This window comes from Gobius niger, assembly GCF_951799975.1.
Source record: "Gobius niger genome assembly, chromosome: 2".
NCBI classification, from domain to species: domain Eukaryota; kingdom Metazoa; phylum Chordata; class Actinopteri; order Gobiiformes; family Gobiidae; genus Gobius; species Gobius niger.
In genome coordinates, this window is record NC_136853.1 from 24,122,031 (window position 1) to 24,143,004 (window position 20,974).

The following is a 20,974-nucleotide window of genomic DNA, read 5'->3' on the forward strand; positions in this document are numbered from 1 at the left end:
CACTTTTTCATGCTATTCTAATTATATGAGAGCATCTAAGTATAGCAAACATGTTTTCTGACAGGGCCATGTGCTAAACTCTTCAGATGAGCTGTATTAGGTTTTATTGTATGGTTTCTAGTGCCACCTAGCTGCTATCTTGTTTAACTGCTGAACACACGATGAAGTGTTTGCTTAATCAATTAATTAATCAATCAATTAATTCTTAATAATGTGTGACCGTGATCTTTTAATGGATGTGTGAGCTCCTGAGCTTCTACCTGTAAAGGGTCAGTAGCTTTAGCCTCGGCAGACTTCTGGATTATGTTGTATTCATACATGCGAGACACTTTGGACAGCTGTGATATTACTTGTTAATTTCTGTGATGAATAAAAATCACTATGTTAATGGGTCTGCTTTGACTTTCCTGTAGGAAAGTATCTTCTGCTGCCAAGCACCACACAGCCAGCAGCCTGGCAACCAACACCTGAGACGTCAAACCTGCACCGCATGCGTTCTCTTAACCTCGGAAAGTCTGATCCCTCCCTCACCTCCAGCCAGGTGAGAGTTCTGTTCAAACACATGTCCTGTTCACTGCTGACGTGTAAGAGTCTACCTTACACGTTATGTCGCCATGAAAACATATAAGCTATAAAATGTTCAGAAGGGCAAATGTAAAGGTTCACAGTCACAATGAATAGTTCAGAATATTAAAAATGTTAAAACTGTTGAACTTAATCTAAGTTTTTCCATATGGGGGCGCCATTGCACATTTAGTTGTTTGTGGTCATTTAAATATGAAGTCTGTTCTGGCAACACCCTTTTATTAAATGAACAAGGATATTGTTAAAGCTTTGTGTCAAGCCTTTATGTATCTCGCCTGAACAGAGGGAATGGACGGTGTTGGTGAAGTCTTTCATTGGTAGATTGTTGTGGCTTAGATTGCTGTCATAAAAAAGAAAATAGATAATCATACTAGCCTAGTTGCACATATGCACGAACACTATTGTCATGCCCTCAGAATAAGAAGTAGATTACTGTAATCTTACTCTTTCTTTTTAGGAAGTCTGATCAATTCTGGCTGATTACGGGACAAACCTGGGCATTTCATGGGCAACTGTTACACCAGTGAACCCCGCAAAATTTCTAAATTTTTCACTTGTTTATGTTGATGACTTAAAGCCTTGTTTCACTCTCAGCTCCACACAAACAGCAGGTCTTGAAGCTTTTGTGCCGTATAGTGTTGGTCCACTTAAAATTCACAGAGCAAGACCACAGTGAATAGAACTGAGTGAGACAGTGGAAACGGAGAGGGGGCAGTTCTAAACAGACTAAAACTGAACCCGAAATAATAAGTCTGAACTATGACCATGGCTTTGCATCAAGTCATTCAAAAGGTCGACTACCTACTTGATGTACAGGAGGTTTGGTTTTCTGGATTGTGTTGTCAGAAAATAAGTTGGTTTATATATTTAAGACTGCATTTATGTTTGTGAATGTACACGTTTGGTACAAATGACTTCCTGTGTCACATTCGCTCCAACTACTGCCGACAGGATGCCAACGTAGGTGCAGAGGTTGGGACAAAACAATGCTTGAAAGGATATCCTGTCATTTTTATGGTCACTGAGAGTGCACAGAAAGCTACACAGAGAACACGAATAGTGAGCTTGCCTCTTGACAATGCTAGTTTATTTCTGCCTCTGCGCACCTCTGCATTGATTCACTCTTTTATCACTCCATCTTGCTCTCCTTGACTCCTTGGACTTACAGAGGACAAGAGCGAGAGAAAGTGTCAGCTGACCATTTCCCTCCAATCACAGTTGGTGCTGGAAGTGTTAAGCAGCGGCTGTGACTTGATGTAGTAGCTGGAGGGAGGGAGTGAGAGCTGGGAGCTGGGCAGAGCCGCATGGCTATGCACCGGTAGGAGGCTCCGTATCATGGATGAGTCCAGTATTCTGAGGAGACGTGGTTTACAGGTAGGCAGTAACGTGCAGCTTCTCAAAGACTCTTAGCTGGAACTCTATTACCTACAAGACTCTTCATCGAAACTTAATGTCGGCCATCCAGGCTTGGCTTTAGGAAATGCACTGAATGGACCTATTCCACATAATAATGACCACAAATCAATTGTTGCACTTGGCTTAATGGTTCACTGCCTCAGTATCATGTACATGCAGCTGGTTGAAAATATTTCTGTAGTAAATTGTTTGGTTTTGCATGACATAGAATGTGAAGTTTAGTTGTTTGTTCAACACTAAGTCTGTACTTAATATTTGTTAGCTGAAGTTTAATGCTTGGTCTTGTTACAAGAAAAGTTTGTATTAAATGCACTCTAAAATGTATTGACCAGTTCTTTGAATAAAGCAAAATAACAAACAAATCCAGTAATTTATAGATATTCTTTCCTTTTTAATATTTGTCTATAAAAGTCATTACGTAAGGAGGTGGAGTACATGTTCTCTGAGGTTGCCTGAATGCTTGGAGAGTTTGACTGTAAGCAACAGTGGTGCAACAGCGGCCTCTGGTGTTCATTCTTTGAACACATTTTGTATCCTTTATATTGTTATTTCACATCCTCTTTACTTTGGCCACTGAACTTCCAGATCATTGTCAATTTGATTGTGATCAATCTTTCAGCGATAAGGCACATGGCTGGGCATCAGATGAAATCATGTTACAAAAGAATAATAGTTTTGGTTGTGATACAAAAGTTATCAACCTTAAAAAGGGTTAAAAAGACAAGCATTCGACCAGTGCTGTTTAAAACAAATGTACTGACACTGTAAAGTAGAAGCAATGAATTAATCAGTATTTTTGACCAGTGTAATGGAAACTGATCTTCTTTTGTTTTGTTTTTCCCCAGAAAGAACTGAGTCTTCCTAGAAGAGGCAGTGCCAGTTTGTGAGTACTCTATATACAACATATACAACATATACTCACGTGAAATATTGTTTAACAAGCTGATTACCGCACATGCCAAGGACACAACTAGCCACGCTACTTTATGTTCACAAGCAGGAGTATTTGGGTCCCTGTTCATAGCCAATCCTTTCTTAAAGGTTTTATCAGTAAACCTTTAGAAAAAGGGACATTAATTCATGCATAATTTATGCATGTTTTTGTAATAAATTAATGCATTGACAAGAACCCTTAGGAATTAACAAAAGTAATTAAGGTTATGCACTTAATTCATCATGATCATGAATACTTCTGTTTGCAGAAGATAAACAGACAAAGTCCAGCCTTTAAAATGGATTGTAGCAACAGCCTGATTAGTTCAATATTAGTTCATTATGAACATCATCATTGAACACAGAAGCGCTACAGCTGTGTGTCTGAACAGCTGTATATGAGCAGTTAGTAACACTGCGGCGTGATTATCAGTACATTTTACTGTAGATGGGACGTTGTCATGGTAATTCAGTTTAGCTAAGCATCCTGCTCTGGCCACTATATTGTGATATAATAAAGTAAAAAAAAAAAAGAGTCGACTAGTCGTATGATGTCATTCTATTGACAGCGGAGGAATAACCCAGATACCATTTAAAAACTCATGAACAACTGGTAATAAAGTTCACTGTAACATTAACGATGTGCAGCATAAAAAACGTACAAGCCACAAGCATCAACACACTACTACATAGAGAGAGGGAGATTAACACAATGCTAGTCGACTTGTCTAAAATGATGTCTAGGGCCACAGAATTGTTGCTCTTACAAGTATTTTTTCTGTTTGGTGTGAAATAAATTGGGTACATGCGATGTGTGGAAACAAACAGACCATAACAGTGCCTAAAACAGACCAATGCCGGTGTTGGCTGGGTTAAAATTTCTGTATATATATCATCATTGAAATGACATCCTGGCAAAGATAGACGGATTGCCCGGATTATAACTGGATCTGCATTTTTTATTTTGGTAACGCTTTGTAATGATAATGATAATGATGCTTGTAAAGATATTAATGAGCTGCTCATTATAATATCAACTACCATGCTAATAGTCCATGAATGATATGCTTATTCATGACCTACACTAAGATTACTCATTAATACCTTATTAATGCTTAAGGAGCACCTCTTAACATAAAGCAGTACCTTTTACTTCAGTCACAGTCACAAGATGGCCGGCCCGTTTGCAAGAGTTGCCACGGCCTCTACAGTTTTATTATAATGTTATTATGGCTCTGAAGTATCGGTGGATCCTGGAAGCCATCGTAATTGTTCATGTGTCTGGATATAAGAAAGTTGACTGGACTCTTGAGAAGAGAAGGTCGGAATGAATACAAAGATCACACTCGTTTATTTTTAATGGCTGGAACACAAGTGGTTTGTCATTGGAAAAAGTCCAGATCTGGGAGGTCAGAGGTCGGATGGCCAGCCGTGACATGTGGAAGAGCCATGTAGTGTGCTTTTTGTTGTTTTTAAGTGACGAGTGGGACCATTAAGATTACAGCAAGTGCATTTCCACTTCCACCATGTGTTTTCCTTCCCTTCCTTTCCAGATTGGGAGCTCGAATAGTTGCACCTTTTTAGGGTGGTGTGTTTTGGTGATGCGTGCAGTCTATTTATACACCTTGACCTTAATCAACAACAGACTTCACCATCTGACTAACAAAAAAAGTAGAGTATAAATGGTGCGGGTTTTTTTTTTTATGACAATTTGTCTTTGCTGCACCTAAATCTTACCTGTTGCAATTTGATTATGGGAAGACTCGTGTCACCTAGGCAACAGCGAAGTTGTCAGACTGTATTTTGTCACCAACCCCACCTTGTTTGAGCATTTCACTGCAGTCTTGGAGGCAGGTGTCCATGTTGAAATCATGAGGTGTTGTTCATTTGACTTAATAACCACTAGTTTGTTCAGATTCCATAATGTGTGGAGCTGAAACCACATCAGACGCCTGTGAAATATAGGGCAGTGTGGTTGGCATCCGTGTTGTGTGTCCAAAGCTGGCTTATGACTCGCTCTACTCTAGTTTCATATCAACGTGCTATAATACTCTGCCCGTTGCTTAATGCCTCTTGATAGAGTGATGTCCATGGTTTTTTCCAATGCCTGAGATTGAGCGCTTGGTATAAAAATTGCGGGATGAATTTGATTATTTTTTTTCCATGTGAATGTGAGGTTCTGTATGTGAACCGTGTGCACCAACAAACGATGGTGCAGTGTTTTTTTTTTCTTTTTTTTTTTTATACAGTGACATCATCTCTGTGTTGATATTACAGCGAGAGTGTGAGCCTCCTCGTACGGGCTACTGTCAACGTGACTATATTATGAGCTAAAGACCAAATGAACTGAGTTTATCCTGCACTGCTATGTGCTGTCACCAGATGGTGGTGGGGGTTGTACACAAGCTTGCATGTGTTCTGAAAGAGCAGGGGGCGTGTACTAGGGGAGGGAAAAGAGCTATTGTCCTGCCTCCATGCCCTATGCAGGCAACTGAAGATCTCATTTGACAGCTTCAAGGTGGAACGGAATAACCAAAACAAGAGCCTGCTGCCCTTGTGTACTGTTGGGAACGGGCCTCCTCTCTGCAGCGTGGTGGCGAGGTCTGGCTCTTTGTCAGTGTCGTGGAGCTGAATGCAGGCAGCGTGAATGCATATCATGTCCACAATAGAGCAAAGGCGCACAGTTGAACCATGAAAGCCCAGCGGGAGAGGCTGAGAATTCCTGGGTTGACGCTCGAGTGAGTATTTTCCTCCATTATCCTCAGCAGCTTGAGGGACAGCCCTACTGCTCCGTGTGTTGTTTTGTTACTGTTGCTATGCTGTGCAGCATTAGCATCTGCGATGCTTTAGCTTTTTTTTTTTCTTTTTTTTTCTTCTTCTTCCCATCAAATCTCTCCCAGCTAACCTTTAGGGTGTAATTGTATGTTTGGTGTAGTCCTCTGTCGGGGGGTTCTGTTTTGCGCACATAGGGGCCAGAACATGTCATGAGTCACGAGTGCCGCATCTGCACAAGATGCTCTTTGCCGCTGTGACATTGTGGATACTCAGCACACCTTACGTGTGATGTGAACAGTGATGTGAACAGTCGTGCACAATTGTCCTTTTTCTTTTGAATAAGGCTTAGATCTTATTGTTCTGCTTCGTAAATTAAAGGATACATTTAAATAAATCTAATTCATGAGTCATCCTGATACAATGATTATTATTCAAACATGCACTAACATAATGCAATAACAATGTATTATTCTTTTGAATGTAAGGTAAATGCATTGCTGTATAAAATATTTTTACATTTATAGACATTTTAAAGTGGAATTGTAATTGTGAAACACATTTAGTGTTTTCAGGATCTTTTCATTCTCTAGTCCTCACTTATTAAAGTAAAAGACTTGACTGTCAGATGTTAGTGTACACTTGTAACTGGCAATTCTGCAATTAATTTCAATGAGGATAAAAAACTGTCTGGGTTGTCTCAAACTGAATTTGTTTGTCTGAAGTGAATTTCTTTTGATGTGGATTCGGCCCTTTCCTCTGCACATGTCACAGCTGTTAGGCACTTTGTACTAAAACCGTTTACTACACTCCATTTAACTTTGCAGCCTCACTCCCCGGAGCTTGAGTCCCACTCCCACTAGCCCTTGCAGTCCGTGCAGCCCACTGCACGCTTTTCATTTTTGGAGGTAAGCTTCAGCAATTTCATCCATAGCTTTGTAAATCTACTGTCGTTGAGTTGCATGTCTTTGCGTGTTTCTGGTTTTTGTACCATTACGATTACACTCAAGTATGTTTGTTCCTCAAAAATCATTTGCCATTGAAGTGACATTGTGCTGGCGTTTAGATGATGTTGATGTTGTCCCCTTCCCCCATGTTATCCCTCTCTCTGTCGGGAGGTTTATGCTCCTCTTTCATGTGTTAAATAGGATTTGCTGCATTTGAAATAAATCTGAGTGGAAATGGGTTTGGTTTGGTCGAAGCGATGCGTAGTTTCGTGCATTGGGAGATGTGCACCACACGAGTCCACAGTTTGTTTTGTCCTTAGTCTGAGCTTCACCAATTCTGAGCAAGAACCCATTCTATTTTGCAGCATCACTCATTCAAAAGATATTTCAAGCTCTTTCTATCTCAATGAATCGCTCACATCGCCCACCAAGGCACATCTGACCTCCTCTTTTGCTCCTCTTCCATAGATACTCTCTTCAGCTGTGTTTCAGTGAGTCAAATCCTGTCTGTGTAGTAAATCCCACTTGTCAACTTGGTAGATGAAACTCTGAAACTGACAGGAACCCCCTTTTCTGCTGGCGTTATCAGTTTTGCCGGTGACCTCCATACGCATGCGGCTCTATGCAAGTTTGACTTTGAACTATCTGAACTATTGTTTGGTATGTGGAGCGCAGAAACAGAGCAGAACCATTATTAGAGTGAAGGCTGTCATGTTAATCTATAGGGAGCTGGGCTTTGCTGCTGTGACAGAATACAGTCACAAAGCTCCAATTATGACTACTTTGCATAACCCATTGCCCACTGGCTCAGTTTAGGAAATGTACAGTTTGGTAACCACTAGAAATGATGCCATGGCTGCACGGGTATGTCTTGCATGTTAATCTATAGATAAAACGGGGTGGGCTTTTTTACAGTAAATGAGAGTTTAGCTTGATGCTGATGCGTTTTTCTTGCATCTCATTAGCACTGTCCTGTTTTTGACGTAATTAAATGAAAATACTCAGGTGGTATGTCACTTCTTTTCCTCCTGTGTTTCTTGGTTTGTTTAAGAAAAGCATGTCTATCAAATATGAATGATGAGAACCCTGTGCCAGAGCAGATGACACCAAACCACATCTTAGTCATTTGAAATGCCCCACTTTTATCTTGTGGGTCATTAGTGGGACAGTGTGTGTGTGTGTATCTCCCTCTCTCTCTTTCGCACAGCCCCCCTTCTAAAACTCCAAAGTGGTAGGTGCCTGTTACATGATATGAAGCATGTTGAGCATCAGCAGCAGGGCGAGGGTTTGTCATTGCAACGTCACAGGAAAACAAAGTCACATCTCTGCCGCAGTGGAACTGTCTGCTCCTGACCCGCAGCACTGTCCCTAGATGATTTTGATTTGAGGACTGGAGGGTGGGGGGGGGGCCCGGTGTTTTTCTCTGCTTGTTCCTTTGCCATAGCCGTTTAGAGCAGTGCAAGTTTGTAAGTAATACTAACTGGGAAGCACACTGGAGAAGATGGCATCCTGAAAAGCCTCAGCCGCTGCTCTGAATCTGCCTCTATGACCTGCGCGCAATGTCCGATTCAAGTTTGTGGACCGTGCTGTCCAAGTTTGACAAGCCTCACTTTTTTAGTCGAGGGCGATTGCGACGGTCGAAGAGGTGTGTGATTGTAATATTCCTACTCTGTTGAACCTATTGCGCTTTAAAGCTGGTGTTTGAGAGAATTGGTTTTACACTGGATAAGCGGTCGGGTGTTTCCAGCTCTTCTACTGTGGATTTTTCAAATGGTAATTGATGGTTTATTGTTGGAGCGATATCAAATTCTTCTGACCTTCATGTAATTTACATTCTATTGAGGCTGTTGATGGTGTCACTAATTACAAACTATGGCGTCTGTGTTGAAGCATTTTGAAAGGTCTGCATCTGTTTGTAATGTTTACGTAATCCATATAATAAGCTTTCAGTCATTTCATTGTGTGCCCTTTTTTTTTTTTTTTTGGATTAAGACACTTTCTGTGGACCCAGCAGCCAGAGAATTCTTCTACATGTTTATTTTTAATCCCTGCCATGACCTATTTTACAGTTTAGTAGAAAGAAGCTTTGCATGACCTTTGCATTGAACCTTTTAGTCTTGGTATACGTTGTGAACAAGCTAATTTTGAAGGAAATGCTGTCAATAGACATCAGGGGACAACACTGAAAAAAAAGGCAGAGCAGCACAATTTGGGGAAAAATACCCAATTGCTTTTGCGATAGCGATTAGGTTTGTATTCCTGTAGAGACATTAGTCCTCTGCGTTTGACCCATCCTTTGATGCCGCTCGGGCGACCCGTCAGGAGTATTGGCGGGCATCAAGATTATTTTCCCTGTGCATTTACATTTTGACTGAAACAAAAGGGACATTTCAGGATTTCTGACATAGGGCCTCATTTCCTAGTTATCCAGAGTGTTGCTGATTTCTGGAGATATTGTTTTTGTAATTCATGCAGTTCTTATATTTGAAGAGCTTTGTGGCGCTAGGCTTGTGCAAGGCTAGCACATTTCTATGGTATCAGCTAGCCTGCATTAAAAACAGTCTGACCCACTCCTCAGTGCACCTGAGGCAAATCACTTATAACACCAGACTAACCATATAAATGTCTGTGTCCATAGAATAATTTTTGGAATATAACTGACCTTGCATCACATGAATGATCGCATTTTGAGGGACTATTTTCTAGCAGATCACTCCACCGCCACCTAGCTTATACAATCACGAAGCTGATGCTGCTCAAACATCAGTTCTTTTAAATGCAAAAAGGTTAAAATGATTCTATCGGCACAGACATTTATATGGTTAGTCTGGTGTTGTAAGTGATTTGCCTCAGGTGCTCTGTGGAGCGGGTCAGACTGTTTTTAATGCAGGCTAGCTGATACCATAGAAATGCACTAGCCTTGCACTAGCCTAGCGCCACGAAACTCTTCAAATATAAGAACTGCTTGAATTACAAAAAAAAATATCTCCAGAAATCAGCAACACTCTGGATAACTAGGAAATGAGGCCCTATGTCAGAAATCCTGAAATATCCCTTTAATGCAGGTCGTGACTTGTATATTTGAGACTTGGTCGGTTAATTGCGATCATTCGAATCGCCGTCTCGGTTTGATCAGTTCACTGGTGCTTTGTCTCGTCGTACAGATACTCTGAATAATTCCCATTATAAATGTGTATCTTTTAGGCCGTTTTCTATTTATAATCTTGTTTCTTTTGTGCAGTTGTGTGGCCTTTTGTCAGCTCACCTGACAGTTATGACAGCAATTTTTAGGGAAAAAAAGATCAAAATGTTTTTGACAGAAAAGGTCTGAACAATGATTTTTTTTTTTTTTTTTAGTGTCTGATGCATCAAAGTGTTTTCTATTTTTATTTCTTTTGTCTAAATATAGTGAGAATTGGAAAAGCAGCAGTATTTGTGTGGATCTTGGAACACTTTAGATGTACAAAGGTATTCACAGCTTCACTCAGTATCCAGTGTAGGAACTAAAGGAGATTGTATGAAGGCGGAGGAACCGCTTCAGTCACACGACACACAGTAGTGCAGTGTGGAAGAATTGTTTTATATTTATTTACATCAGAGTATTTCCACATTTGGATGTTTGTTTAGATTAAACCTGACTAATGTCTGTTACGTCTGCCTTTACAGTTGCAGAACAAGCAACAGAAAGAGCCTCATAGGAAGTGGTCAGTCATCAGGTTTACCACGACCTCACTCTCCGCTCTCTACTCTCACAGGTAATTTCATACAGGCAGTGGCAATGCACGTTATAACATTATTATGTTCTAACATTACATTTGAGCTCCTTTGTGGCCGTAAGAGGCAATGATTTACCTTGTTTGTTTTTATTCCTAACACTGACTCTATGGAGTAGAGGTAGATAATAACATTTATAGACAAACAATTTAAGTTTAATTAAGTTACTTTTCCATCTTAAACTATTGTATTTCAAATCTCGGAGAGGTTGTGTATATACTTGTCTTTGTGTTTTGTTTCATACACTGCATAACAAAAATTAAGCCATCTGCTTTGATTTGGGTCAGGTCTCGGTTCAGCAACACTTTGGGCCCAAAGACTGAGATCAGCTGACCGGGTTATTCCAACACTTACTTCTTCTTCCCTGATGATGTTTTTGTTATTTGCAGGAACAAGTCCACAAGATAGTCCCCGGAACTTCTCCCCCAGTGCGTCAGCTCATTTCTCATTTGCTCGAAGGTAATATAAAAGCTAAGCTTTTCATGTGAAGTAGTCAGGTCCTTATTCATCTTGTATTATCTGAATATAGTTATATTTTAAGTATTTTATTATATTTAAATCAGTCACAGAAATGATCCTGAGGCCTTATGCCAACTTGTAACTAGTTCATCAATATTTTTCTTCTTTTGGCACGACTTTACTTACCTATATTATTGTAATCCACAGTCATTGCCACAGAGCTGACAGGTAATTAAACCCAGGGTTTGTCAAACCACACGTTGTGATCTAGTTTCTTGATAACATTGTTGATATTAATAACTTCATCCATATGTAGTTTATGGGCACATCCCATCTCCGATCAATTGTCTCTTCAAAGTCTCAACTCCTCCATTCCTCAATTGCCAAACCCGCCCTCAGAGGAGTCTCTTATCTGTGGCTTTATCTCCTGAGTAGGTGGAAAATGCAGTTGAGTTAAATTGAGTGTTTGAGGTTTTGATGGGGGCCATCCCATGGTATGCCATCAAAGCACTAATTACTACCAATAATTCAAATTCAAGAGGTCCTTCACATGTTTGTTGTAAACATGGAAACATCTGTACTTTGTCATTACTTTAACCAACAAAAGTTTTTGTATTGAATATGATTAAAGTATTTTCATGTTTGTGCAACAGAACTGATGGCCGCCGTTGGTCACTGGCATCTCTTCCCTCTTCAGGCTATGGAACCAACACACCAAGCTCAACTCTCTCTGTAAGCCTTTAACTCTATACTCTATAAACCATTAATCCGTTAACTCAAATAACCATCTGTAGTTCTGTAGAGTTTAACGACTTAGACAAACATAACTTTACATTTTGAAATATATATGTTTCATTTCCAGTCATCCTGTTCATCACAGGAGAAGCTGCACCAGCTGCCCTTCCAGCCCACACCTGATGAGCTGCACTTCCTGTCTAAACACTTCTGCACTGAAAGCATCTCTGGAGATGAATGCCGAAGAGTCACACCAATGCGACCACGTTCTCGCAGCCTCAGGTTTTTCTGTGCCTTTATTCTCCAGCACCAAGTCACTAACAAAGTGTTATTAACTATGTTTTATTCTTCTCCTTCTAGTCCAGGCAGGTCTCCATCATGCTTTGACAATGAGATTATTATGATGAATCATGTCTACAAGGAGAGATTTCCAAAGGTACACGTGATAAACATTTTGCATGCGTGTTTTATTACATACTTGCGCAATGGCTTTCAGCACAACTTGCTTCTCCCTGTAGGCCACTGCTCAAATGGAGGAGAAGATTGAGGAGATCATCCGCAGTAACTCTCCTGAGAACGTCCTCCCTTTGGCAGATGGCGTGCTCGGTTTTGCACACCATCAGATTGTTGAACTGGCTCGCGACTGTTTGGAGAAGAGCCAGCAAGGGCTCGTCACCTCTAGCTACTTCTGTGAGTTCACCGACAAGCTAGAGAAGCTGGTTCTGGAGGTAAGAGCAAGTGACGTAGTTGTAACTATTTATTTTGCGTGATAAAGAAGTAGAACATCTTGTGGGTCTTGTAGTCCACAGAAAGATCAGAGAGTGAGGAAGTGAACTTCATCAGAGAGCTGGTGAAAAAGATCCTGATGGTCATAGCCAGACCAGCGCGATTGCTGGAATGCCTGGTAAACTTCAAACATATATTTCAGACTTCTCTCTGTATCATTACAAATCAGTTTGTCCTAACCATGTTATGCCTCTAGGAATTTGACCCCGAGGAGTTTTATCACCTTCTGGAGGCTGCTGAAGGACATGCTAAAGTGGGCCAGGGCATTAAAACGGACATCCCTCGTTACATCATTAGCCAGCTGGGACTGACGAGGGACCCTCTAGAAGGTAAATCTCATGTTACTATAATTTCAGAAATGAGGCTCCACATGCTGAACAGCCCTGGCCGACCATTGGTCTGAAATAATATGTCTAGATTCAAAGCTGCCTCTGTTAGATTCCCAATTCCTTGTTGATAACCTCAAGCATTAAGTAACTAGAAAAGGGACTTTTGGCTAATGGTTGAAACATCGTAGTTTTTCTAACGACCTTCTGTCTCAAAATTCCTGTGCCAGCCTTCATTCTTACTAATTAGATGAGAATGGCCTCCCCAAAGACCTGCACAGATCCACATGGATGGGCTTATCCGCTCACACACATGTGTCGTCTATGTTTCATTTACTCTGCACAAAGCGTGCTTTTGGAAGGACAGATGTTGTATGCTTTCTAATGTGTATGCAGACCCACAGTGGCAGGAAAAAATGCCTCTACAAGCGGTTTAGTTTGCCAAGTTGACTGCATACGTATACAAAACCTCAAAACATGCTTAACAGACAAACAATAGTTTGTCTGTTAAGCATGTTCTCAGTACAAACTGAGCCATAACAGTCAACAAATAAAGAAGATCTCACTTTGCATGTAATGAGTCTATATTAGTTTCACAGTTTAAGTTGAATAACAGGAATTAATGCACTTGTTAACGATATTCTAATATTCAGAGTTTCACCTGTATAATATATTTAGGCGGAAATAGAAGTCCATACGTCGACTAGGATGTTCCTTTGCTGTTTTCTTATCAAATTTAGCTTTGGTAAATGGGTGGCACAGGGGTTAGGTGTTCCCTTAACAGTTTGATGTACATGAACTAAAGAGATGATTTTAGAGTGGATGTTCTCACTCCCCTGGTATGAGAAGATGATTGTTGACATTGCAGCACATGCAAAACCACATAGTTTTATATTTATATTGTATTATATAATACATTTAAATTATTATAATTATGACAATTATGGTCGAAATGTGTTTTTTCATACATGAACATGTTCTCATGAGTCTGAAGGGCAGATTTTATTTTATTTCATTATTTAATTTATGATTTTTCAGAAATCGTGCAGTTGACCAGCAGTGACAGTGGGATTGCAGAAACTCCTGAAACGGATGACTCGGTATAGTTAATTTCAGTTTTTCTGTCCGTGTGCTTCTGCCTTTGTGGATACAAACCCGTTTCTCTTCTTATCGTAGTCTCAAAGCCTGAGCTTTGCTGCTTTACGTTCCCGACGTAAACCCTGTGAGCTGGACTTCGAGATGATAAAACTCATAAGTAATGGCGCCTATGGGTAAGATTATTATTACTAATTTGAATTACTATTAATCAGTTAATTATACTTCAATGTTGCAATCTGTATAATTTTGACTTTACTGATGTTTGCAGAGCTGTTTACCTGGTTCGACACAAGGAGACAAAGCAGCGTTTTGCCATGAAAAAGATCAACAAGCAAAACCTTATTTTGAGAAACCAAATCCAACAGGCTTTTGTGGAGAGAGACATCCTCACGTTTGCCGAGAACCCTTTTGTGGTCTCCATGTTCTGCTCTTTTGAGACACGGCGCCACTTGTGCATGGTCATGGAATATGTAGAAGGTTAGATCGCACATTTTGATTATCTTTCCAAAGACAATTTGGACTCACCAATCTTATTTTCAACAGGGGGCGACTGTGCTAATCTTTTGAAAAACATGGGTCCTCTACCTGTGGACATGGCCAGAATGTACTTTGCTGAAACAGTACTTGCTCTTGAATACCTCCACAACTATGGCATTGTACACAGGGATTTAAAACCTGACAAGTAAGACTAACATGTGCCAACCAGTGGATACTGTTTACATAACGTGGAGGGCATTCTGTAATTACATTTTTACTGTATGCAGTTTGCTGGTTACTTCAATGGGGCACATAAAACTTACAGATTTTGGTCTTTCGAAAGTTGGACTGATGAATATGACCACCAACTTGTACGAGGGGCACATAGAGAAAGATGCCCGGGAATTTTCAGACAAGCAGGTAAACGTGATTTCTTATTTACCTGTGGATTTAACTCAGTTCTCTGTATCAGCAACTGTCTGAACTTGAATTATGTCCCAGGTATGTGGCACTCCAGAGTATATTGCCCCAGAGGTGATCCTCCGACAGGGCTATGGGAAGCCTGTGGACTGGTGGGCCATGGGCATTATTCTCTACGAATTTCTTGTCGGTTGTGTGCCGTTCTTTGGAGACACGCCGGAGGAACTGTTCGGACAGGTCATCAGTGGTTAGTAATGTTTTTCTTTATCTGTAAGGCAATTTAAAATGTAAAGTTCTACTTCCTTCTTGCATCGCTCAATGAAAATTTAAACAATGCAACGAGATCAGTGCTTATGTGGTTCAATCCGCATCGTGATTTGCCACAGGAGACAGGAGACTCCTGACAAAGACAAAGTACACAGAACACAGATTTTTACTGATTTGTGAACAGCATTTGAGAGATATGGGTTTATTGTGCATTTAGACAAAATGTGATGCTCTCATTTTTCATGGAATGAACACAAAGAAAACATATTTTTTTATTTTTTTTTGACAGGGACATTGCACAACATTGCACAGACCAGATATGACAGCAGATTTATACAGTCCACAATAAGCATTCGCACTTGGAGTCCATATACAATATCAAATACAGATATAACACAATATAACAGTCAATGCAATATTTATAGTAACTTGATTCATTATTTCTGTATTATTTACAATTCTTGAATCACGAATCTGACCATCTTTCAACCATTTCTTCATGTTAAATTTAAGGCTCATTCATACTTCCCAAGATGCAAGAACTAGAAGTTTTCACCTCTTGTGAAGTATGAACGAGCCTTAACTATTGCTACACTCTTAAACACTTATTGGCAAAGAGTTCCACATCCCTGCAGCTTTGACAGAGAAGCAATTCTGTCCAAATGTCCAGGTCCTAAAGTTCACAAAGCCGTCTCCTCTGGAGGAGTTTAAATTGTTGAGGCAGCCCTCATGGGCCACACAGGTGTCGTGCCATAGTTCCGACTGATGGTTCACAAAAGGGCAAATTAAGGTATCTGGTCCTCTGCATTTGACCCATCCTTTAATGCCGCTAGGGCAACCAGTTAAGGAGCAGTGGGCAACGGCAGTGCCACTCCAGTATCACTGGAGGATTCCCCTAATGTACATGTTATTAGTGGTAGGGGAAACTGGAGTACCCGGGGGAAACCTACATAGACACGGGGAGAACATGCAAACTCCACACCCAGGACCTTCAAGTGCACCACCCAATCCTTTGCATTTTGAAATGAGAGTTTTTTGCTACTGTTTACGCAGATGAAATCAACTGGCCCGAGGGTGAAGAAGCTCCGCCTCTAGATGCACAAGAACTCATCACTTTGTTGCTGAGACAGAGTCCTCTGGAAAGACTGGGCACAGGTATGGTGCTTATATTGTGTGGAATGACATATAATTGATCAAAGATCTTCAGGTACACTGACCTGAGAGTGGGATGGTCTAGATCCAGGGAATGTTTGAAAGTTTGCAGAGATAAATAAGTTATAAAATGATACCATTTGGAATGCGGAGCCAGAAAAAAAAAGCATATGAGCCGAAGCACAATGTATCGCTCTAAAAAGTTAGTCCTTTATTTTACTTGGACAGCCCTCTTTTGTCCATGAAAAGTGTTTCAAAAGAGCCTCACACTAATTCCCATGTGACCACTGCTGCCACTAAGCTCATTATTGTCGGCACCCGAAAGAAATTGAGGTCAACTAGTTGCAGGACAGTTTATTTTGCACTCTTTGTTTACAGTCTTTTTCTTTTCATGAATAAAAGCTCAATAAGTGAAAAATATATAAATGACAAATGAACAAGATGTAATTCTTAGACTAAAATCATAAACCACAATATAACATTGAGCCTTTCTCTGCAGGGGGCGCTGCAGAGGTGAAGAACCATCAGTTTTTCCACAACCTTGACTGGAATGGCCTGCTAAGACAGAAAGCAGAGTTTATTCCTCAGCTTGAATCTGAAGATGACACAAGTTATTTTGACAGTGCGTATTTTACCAAACGTGACGATGAAGTTAAAAGCTGTCATGTAAATCTGTGCTGTTACAGTAATGGTTTTATTATTTGTTTATGCAGCACGTTCTGAAAGATACCACCACCTTGAAACAGAAGAGGACGAGACCAACGACGAGGACTTCAACATGGAGCTGCGGCAGTTTTCCTCCTGCTCCCACCGATTCTCAAAGGTTCTTGTGCATTTCCCCAACTCTCTTCATGTGAATGACGTCATTGCGTCTGGGCCCTCGGCGCCTCGTGTCTTTTGTCGAGGAGACAATGAGCTGCATAATACAGTACCATCATTTGTGTTTTCTACAGCTGTACAGTGATGAACATTCAGTTCTGATTTGCATAATTTTCTGGTTGTGCATTTGCAGTTTTCTTGGTATTGTGAGACAATATAGTTTCAAGGCTGTTGTGCTGCATTGCAGCATGTTTACTCCTCATCAAAACCACACAATACTACAGATCAGCTAGGCATTTCAAAAAGCAATGCTAGCCCTTTCTCCTTTACTGTAAAACATTATTCCTGAGGAAATTATTATTATTATTATTCTTGTTATTGTCAATGTCAATTTTATTTATAAAGCACATTTAAAAATAACCATAGTCGACCAAAGTGCTGTACAAGAACAGTAACAATATGTACAATAAACACAATAAAACTTAAACACAGGTAATATATATAAAGGCACAAACTGTGTCTGGTCTACATAGAACCGAAGGCCAAAGCAAAAAGATGAGTTTTTAATTTGGTTTTAAACTCCTCTACAGACTGAGCCGAGCGCACATGTAGAGGAAGGCTGTTCCAAAGTTTAGGGGCCACTGGGAAGGCTCGGTCACCTCTGGACACGCGCTTGGATTTAGGAACAGACAAAAGGAGCTGGTCTGCAGACCTCAGAGCTCTGGAAGGACAGAAGAGCTGCAGCAGTTCTGACAGATACTTAGGTGCCAGTGAATTTAGGCATTTAAAAACAATCAGCAGAATTTTAAACTTGATTCGAAAGGGAACTGGTAGCCAATGTAAAGAGGACAGAATGGGAGTGATGTTATTGTTATTATTAATGTTAATGTTAATGATATTATTGATAACAATAACAACAGCAACAATAATAGTATTGATTATAATCATATGTTTATTTTGGACATCACATATACATTGGCAATGCTTTGAGTGCATGAGCTCAAGTGCTAATTTAACAGAGAATTCAAAGTGCTAAATAAATGTGCGACAGAAATAAACACCAGGAACTGTATGATGGCTATATTAATTGTCTTGTGTGGCAGAGCACCATTGAGTGGATTTTGAGAAGTGTTTTAATTGGATCTTAAATTTGGTACCCTTTTGTTGGGAATTTTAAGACTAGTCTCTGGCCCATTCCTGTGCGGATTTATGATTTTTTTAAAGAATAACCAGAATGCTCATTCTAGCCACTAGGGGGCATTGAATTTAAAAAAATGAAAGAGTTCCACACATGTCCAGCAGAGGGCACCGACATAATAAGAGCTCAGGATATGAACAACACATTATATAGCCACGTGGTAAATGGACAGTCTGCCCCAGGGCGGCTGTGGCTTCAATAACTGCTTACCATCACCGAGTATGGAGTGATTGAATAATGACTACTATGTAGCACTTTGAGGAACTTGTGACACAGGCTTGTAAAGTGCAATACAAGTGTAAGCGGTTATTAATGAAGTTACAGTTAAGTTGGGGCTTTGACCAAACCACAACTCATTATTATTATTCATTTATTGGAAAAGTGTTCTCTATTATATGCGGCCCGCGACCTGCCGTGGGAGCTGAATTTCGGCCCACGACCCAAAAATGAGTTTGACACCCCTAGTCTAAACAATGGGGTGACACCTCATTGGTTGCACCTCTCCTAGTAGCCCTATCGGTGCAATTTATGCATGTTCTGAGTGCAGTGGTGTGTCATGAGTTTAGACATAAAAACGTTTCCATCATCTTGGTTTCTTGACCTCAGTCATTTTGTTTAATAAGCGTAAAGGTTTCTAATGTTGTAGAGGAGGCCTTTTTACTAAGATACACTATTTTGACTTATTCTCGTTATGTGACATTTTTAGGTTTACAGCAGTATAGATCTGTCCCGTGGGCATTTGGAAGAGGAAAAGGGAGAGGCAGAAGAGGACACTGTGGAGACCCCAACAACCCATGACATACCGAGTCAGACACCAGACTTTACTCAAATGTATGCTGCAACAATACTTAAGTAGTGCACCCTTTGTCCTTTTAGATTATAATTTACATGTAACCATCCACAGGCCATCCCTGTGCCACTCATCAGACCCTGCCAGTATAAATCAAGGGTTGTCTTTGCTACCAAAGTTTGCCATCTCGGCAGAAAGTGAAGGAGAGGACTCCTCAGGACTCACAGACCCAAGCAATACATCCCTCTCTGTTGAAATCCCACCAGATGAGCCGGACATGGCCACGCCCGGCAGCATCTCTGGAGGAACACTGTCTGGTAAAACCTGAAGTTGCAGTCTTTATGAACTTCACATAGATATCCTTGAACACATTCTTATATGACATTAACCTGTTAATGTTCTGTTTTGTTGAATCAGGTAGTTTTTCTGAACATTTGGACCAGTTGACAGCTAGAAGTGAGGAAACGGAGAGCTTTGCCTCTGGTGTAAAGGTGACTCAAACACCTGCTCAGCCCCAGGCTGCTGTGGAGAGGTCTGGAGCTGTGCCAAAAGTCCCAAAGTCTGTTTCAACTGGAACTCTCTCTCTCATAATCCCAGGGGGTAAGTTAACAACCATGACATCATGAATGCATGTCCAATGGCAGTATTATGAACTTTGAACTCCACTTGTGAGTTTTGCCAAACAAAATGCCCTGGCAGAGGCACTGTGCAAACCTAGAAGAAAGTAACAGCTTTCATTTGCAGTTTCTATGATAATTATAATAATTATAATTATAATAATTATTGCTATTACTATTAATCTACATGTTCCTAATTGCTTCTCCTTTTTTACTTTACAGATATTTGTGGTGTACCTTCACTGCCCAGCCCGTTATCACCCTACTCCCTCTCCTCAGACCCTTCCTCAAGAGATTCATCTCCAAGTCGAGACTCGTCCCTGTTTGCCACTAACTTAAGGCAGCCAGTCATTATCCACAGCTCGGGAAAGAAGTTTGGTTTCACACTCAGAGCCATACGAGTGTATGCTTGTGACAGTGATGTGTATACAGTCTACCACATGGTCTGGGTAAGGGTTCTTCATTATATGAGCTGCTCATATATATTTTATTATGACATACTTAAACTATGTTCTGTATTTTCTAAGAACGTGGAAGAGGGAGGGCCTGCACACATCGCTGGATTAAAAGCAGGAGACCTCATCACTCATGTTAATGGTGAACCAGTTCACGGCTTATTTCATACTGAAGTGGTAGAGCTTCTGTTAAAGGTGTGTGGCATTTTTATTTCTATATAGACATTGTTCATAATCACAATATTGGAATGCAAGTAGCTGACATTTCTGGTAATTCCCTGATGTGTCCAATTATAGAGTGGTGGCAAAGTTGCTATCTCTACAACTCCATTTGAAAATACATCTATAAAAATGGGTCCAGCCAGAAGGAACAGCTACCGAAGCAAGATGATTAGATGTGCTAAAAAGGCAAAGAAAGAGAAAACACCTGAGAGGTAAAACATTTTTCTTAATCTTCAGTCCACGTTTTGTTTATAGTACTGGTAGTTGTTGTGAACTTTCTGTTTCTGTTTCTCACCCTCATTCACCACAAGGGGGCACAATAGCAATAGCACATTCTGCTGTATCATGAATGCCTTTATCAAATATTGACTGTCCCTTAAATTTAGTTTTACGATGGTTGGGTTGTCTTAAACATTTATTTACAGGTTCAAATGACATTTGCTTTCTTTCTGACTTTCAGGCGACGCTCCCTTTTTAGACGTTTTGCCATGCAGCCATCTCCTCTTCTGCACACAAGCCGCAGTTTTTCATCCTCTCTGAATCACTCTTTGTCATCAGGGGAGAGTCTCCCTGGCTCCCCAACCCACAGTCTGTCCCCTCGCTCCCCGACTGCTTCCTTACGGCCGGCACCAGACTTCACTCAGTCAGGTGGGCATATTACCTTGTTATGGTGATGGTTATTACAAGCATATTTTACTACTGATTTCCTTTGTTCTATTTCTTCAG

The 20,974-nt window shown here is 40.5% G+C and overlaps 1 protein-coding gene across 16 annotated transcripts in view; it reads left to right on the forward strand.

Moving 5' to 3' along the window:
• mast4 (microtubule associated serine/threonine kinase family member 4) overlaps nucleotides 1–20,974 on the forward strand; it is a 34,774-nt gene that overhangs the window by 8,463 nt on the left and 5,337 nt on the right. For 2 of the 16 annotated variants that reach the window (XM_079551247.1, XM_079551239.1), the window contains exons 3-28: nucleotides 414–541; nucleotides 2,847–2,884; nucleotides 10,320–10,408; nucleotides 10,817–10,886; nucleotides 11,094–11,114; nucleotides 11,540–11,618; nucleotides 11,749–12,057; nucleotides 12,140–12,349; nucleotides 12,424–12,525; nucleotides 12,604–12,736; nucleotides 13,772–13,833; nucleotides 13,910–14,004; nucleotides 14,100–14,308; nucleotides 14,375–14,513; nucleotides 14,596–14,728; nucleotides 14,810–14,975; nucleotides 16,049–16,150; nucleotides 16,647–16,769; nucleotides 16,861–16,970; nucleotides 18,871–18,995; nucleotides 19,069–19,271; nucleotides 19,372–19,554; nucleotides 19,794–20,020; nucleotides 20,099–20,221; nucleotides 20,324–20,460; nucleotides 20,709–20,896. In XM_079551247.1, coding sequence (XP_079407373.1) covers nucleotides 414–541; nucleotides 2,847–2,884; nucleotides 10,320–10,408; nucleotides 10,817–10,886; nucleotides 11,094–11,114; nucleotides 11,540–11,618; nucleotides 11,749–12,057; nucleotides 12,140–12,349; nucleotides 12,424–12,525; nucleotides 12,604–12,736; nucleotides 13,772–13,833; nucleotides 13,910–14,004; nucleotides 14,100–14,308; nucleotides 14,375–14,513; nucleotides 14,596–14,728; nucleotides 14,810–14,975; nucleotides 16,049–16,150; nucleotides 16,647–16,769; nucleotides 16,861–16,970; nucleotides 18,871–18,995; nucleotides 19,069–19,271; nucleotides 19,372–19,554; nucleotides 19,794–20,020; nucleotides 20,099–20,221; nucleotides 20,324–20,460; nucleotides 20,709–20,896 — 3,504 coding nt within the window. Of the gene's footprint in view, nucleotides 1–413; nucleotides 542–1,860; nucleotides 1,960–2,846; nucleotides 2,885–5,312; nucleotides 5,673–6,533; nucleotides 6,615–7,764; nucleotides 8,299–10,319; nucleotides 10,409–10,816; nucleotides 10,887–11,093; nucleotides 11,115–11,539; nucleotides 11,619–11,748; nucleotides 12,058–12,139; nucleotides 12,350–12,423; nucleotides 12,526–12,603; nucleotides 12,737–13,771; nucleotides 13,834–13,909; nucleotides 14,005–14,099; nucleotides 14,309–14,374; nucleotides 14,514–14,595; nucleotides 14,729–14,809; nucleotides 14,976–16,048; nucleotides 16,151–16,646; nucleotides 16,770–16,860; nucleotides 16,971–18,870; nucleotides 18,996–19,068; nucleotides 19,272–19,371; nucleotides 19,555–19,793; nucleotides 20,021–20,098; nucleotides 20,222–20,323; nucleotides 20,461–20,708; nucleotides 20,897–20,974 lie in introns of those variants that run through there. The other 14 variants (XM_079551244.1, XM_079551250.1, XM_079551245.1 and 11 more) reach the window with 12 other exon arrangements.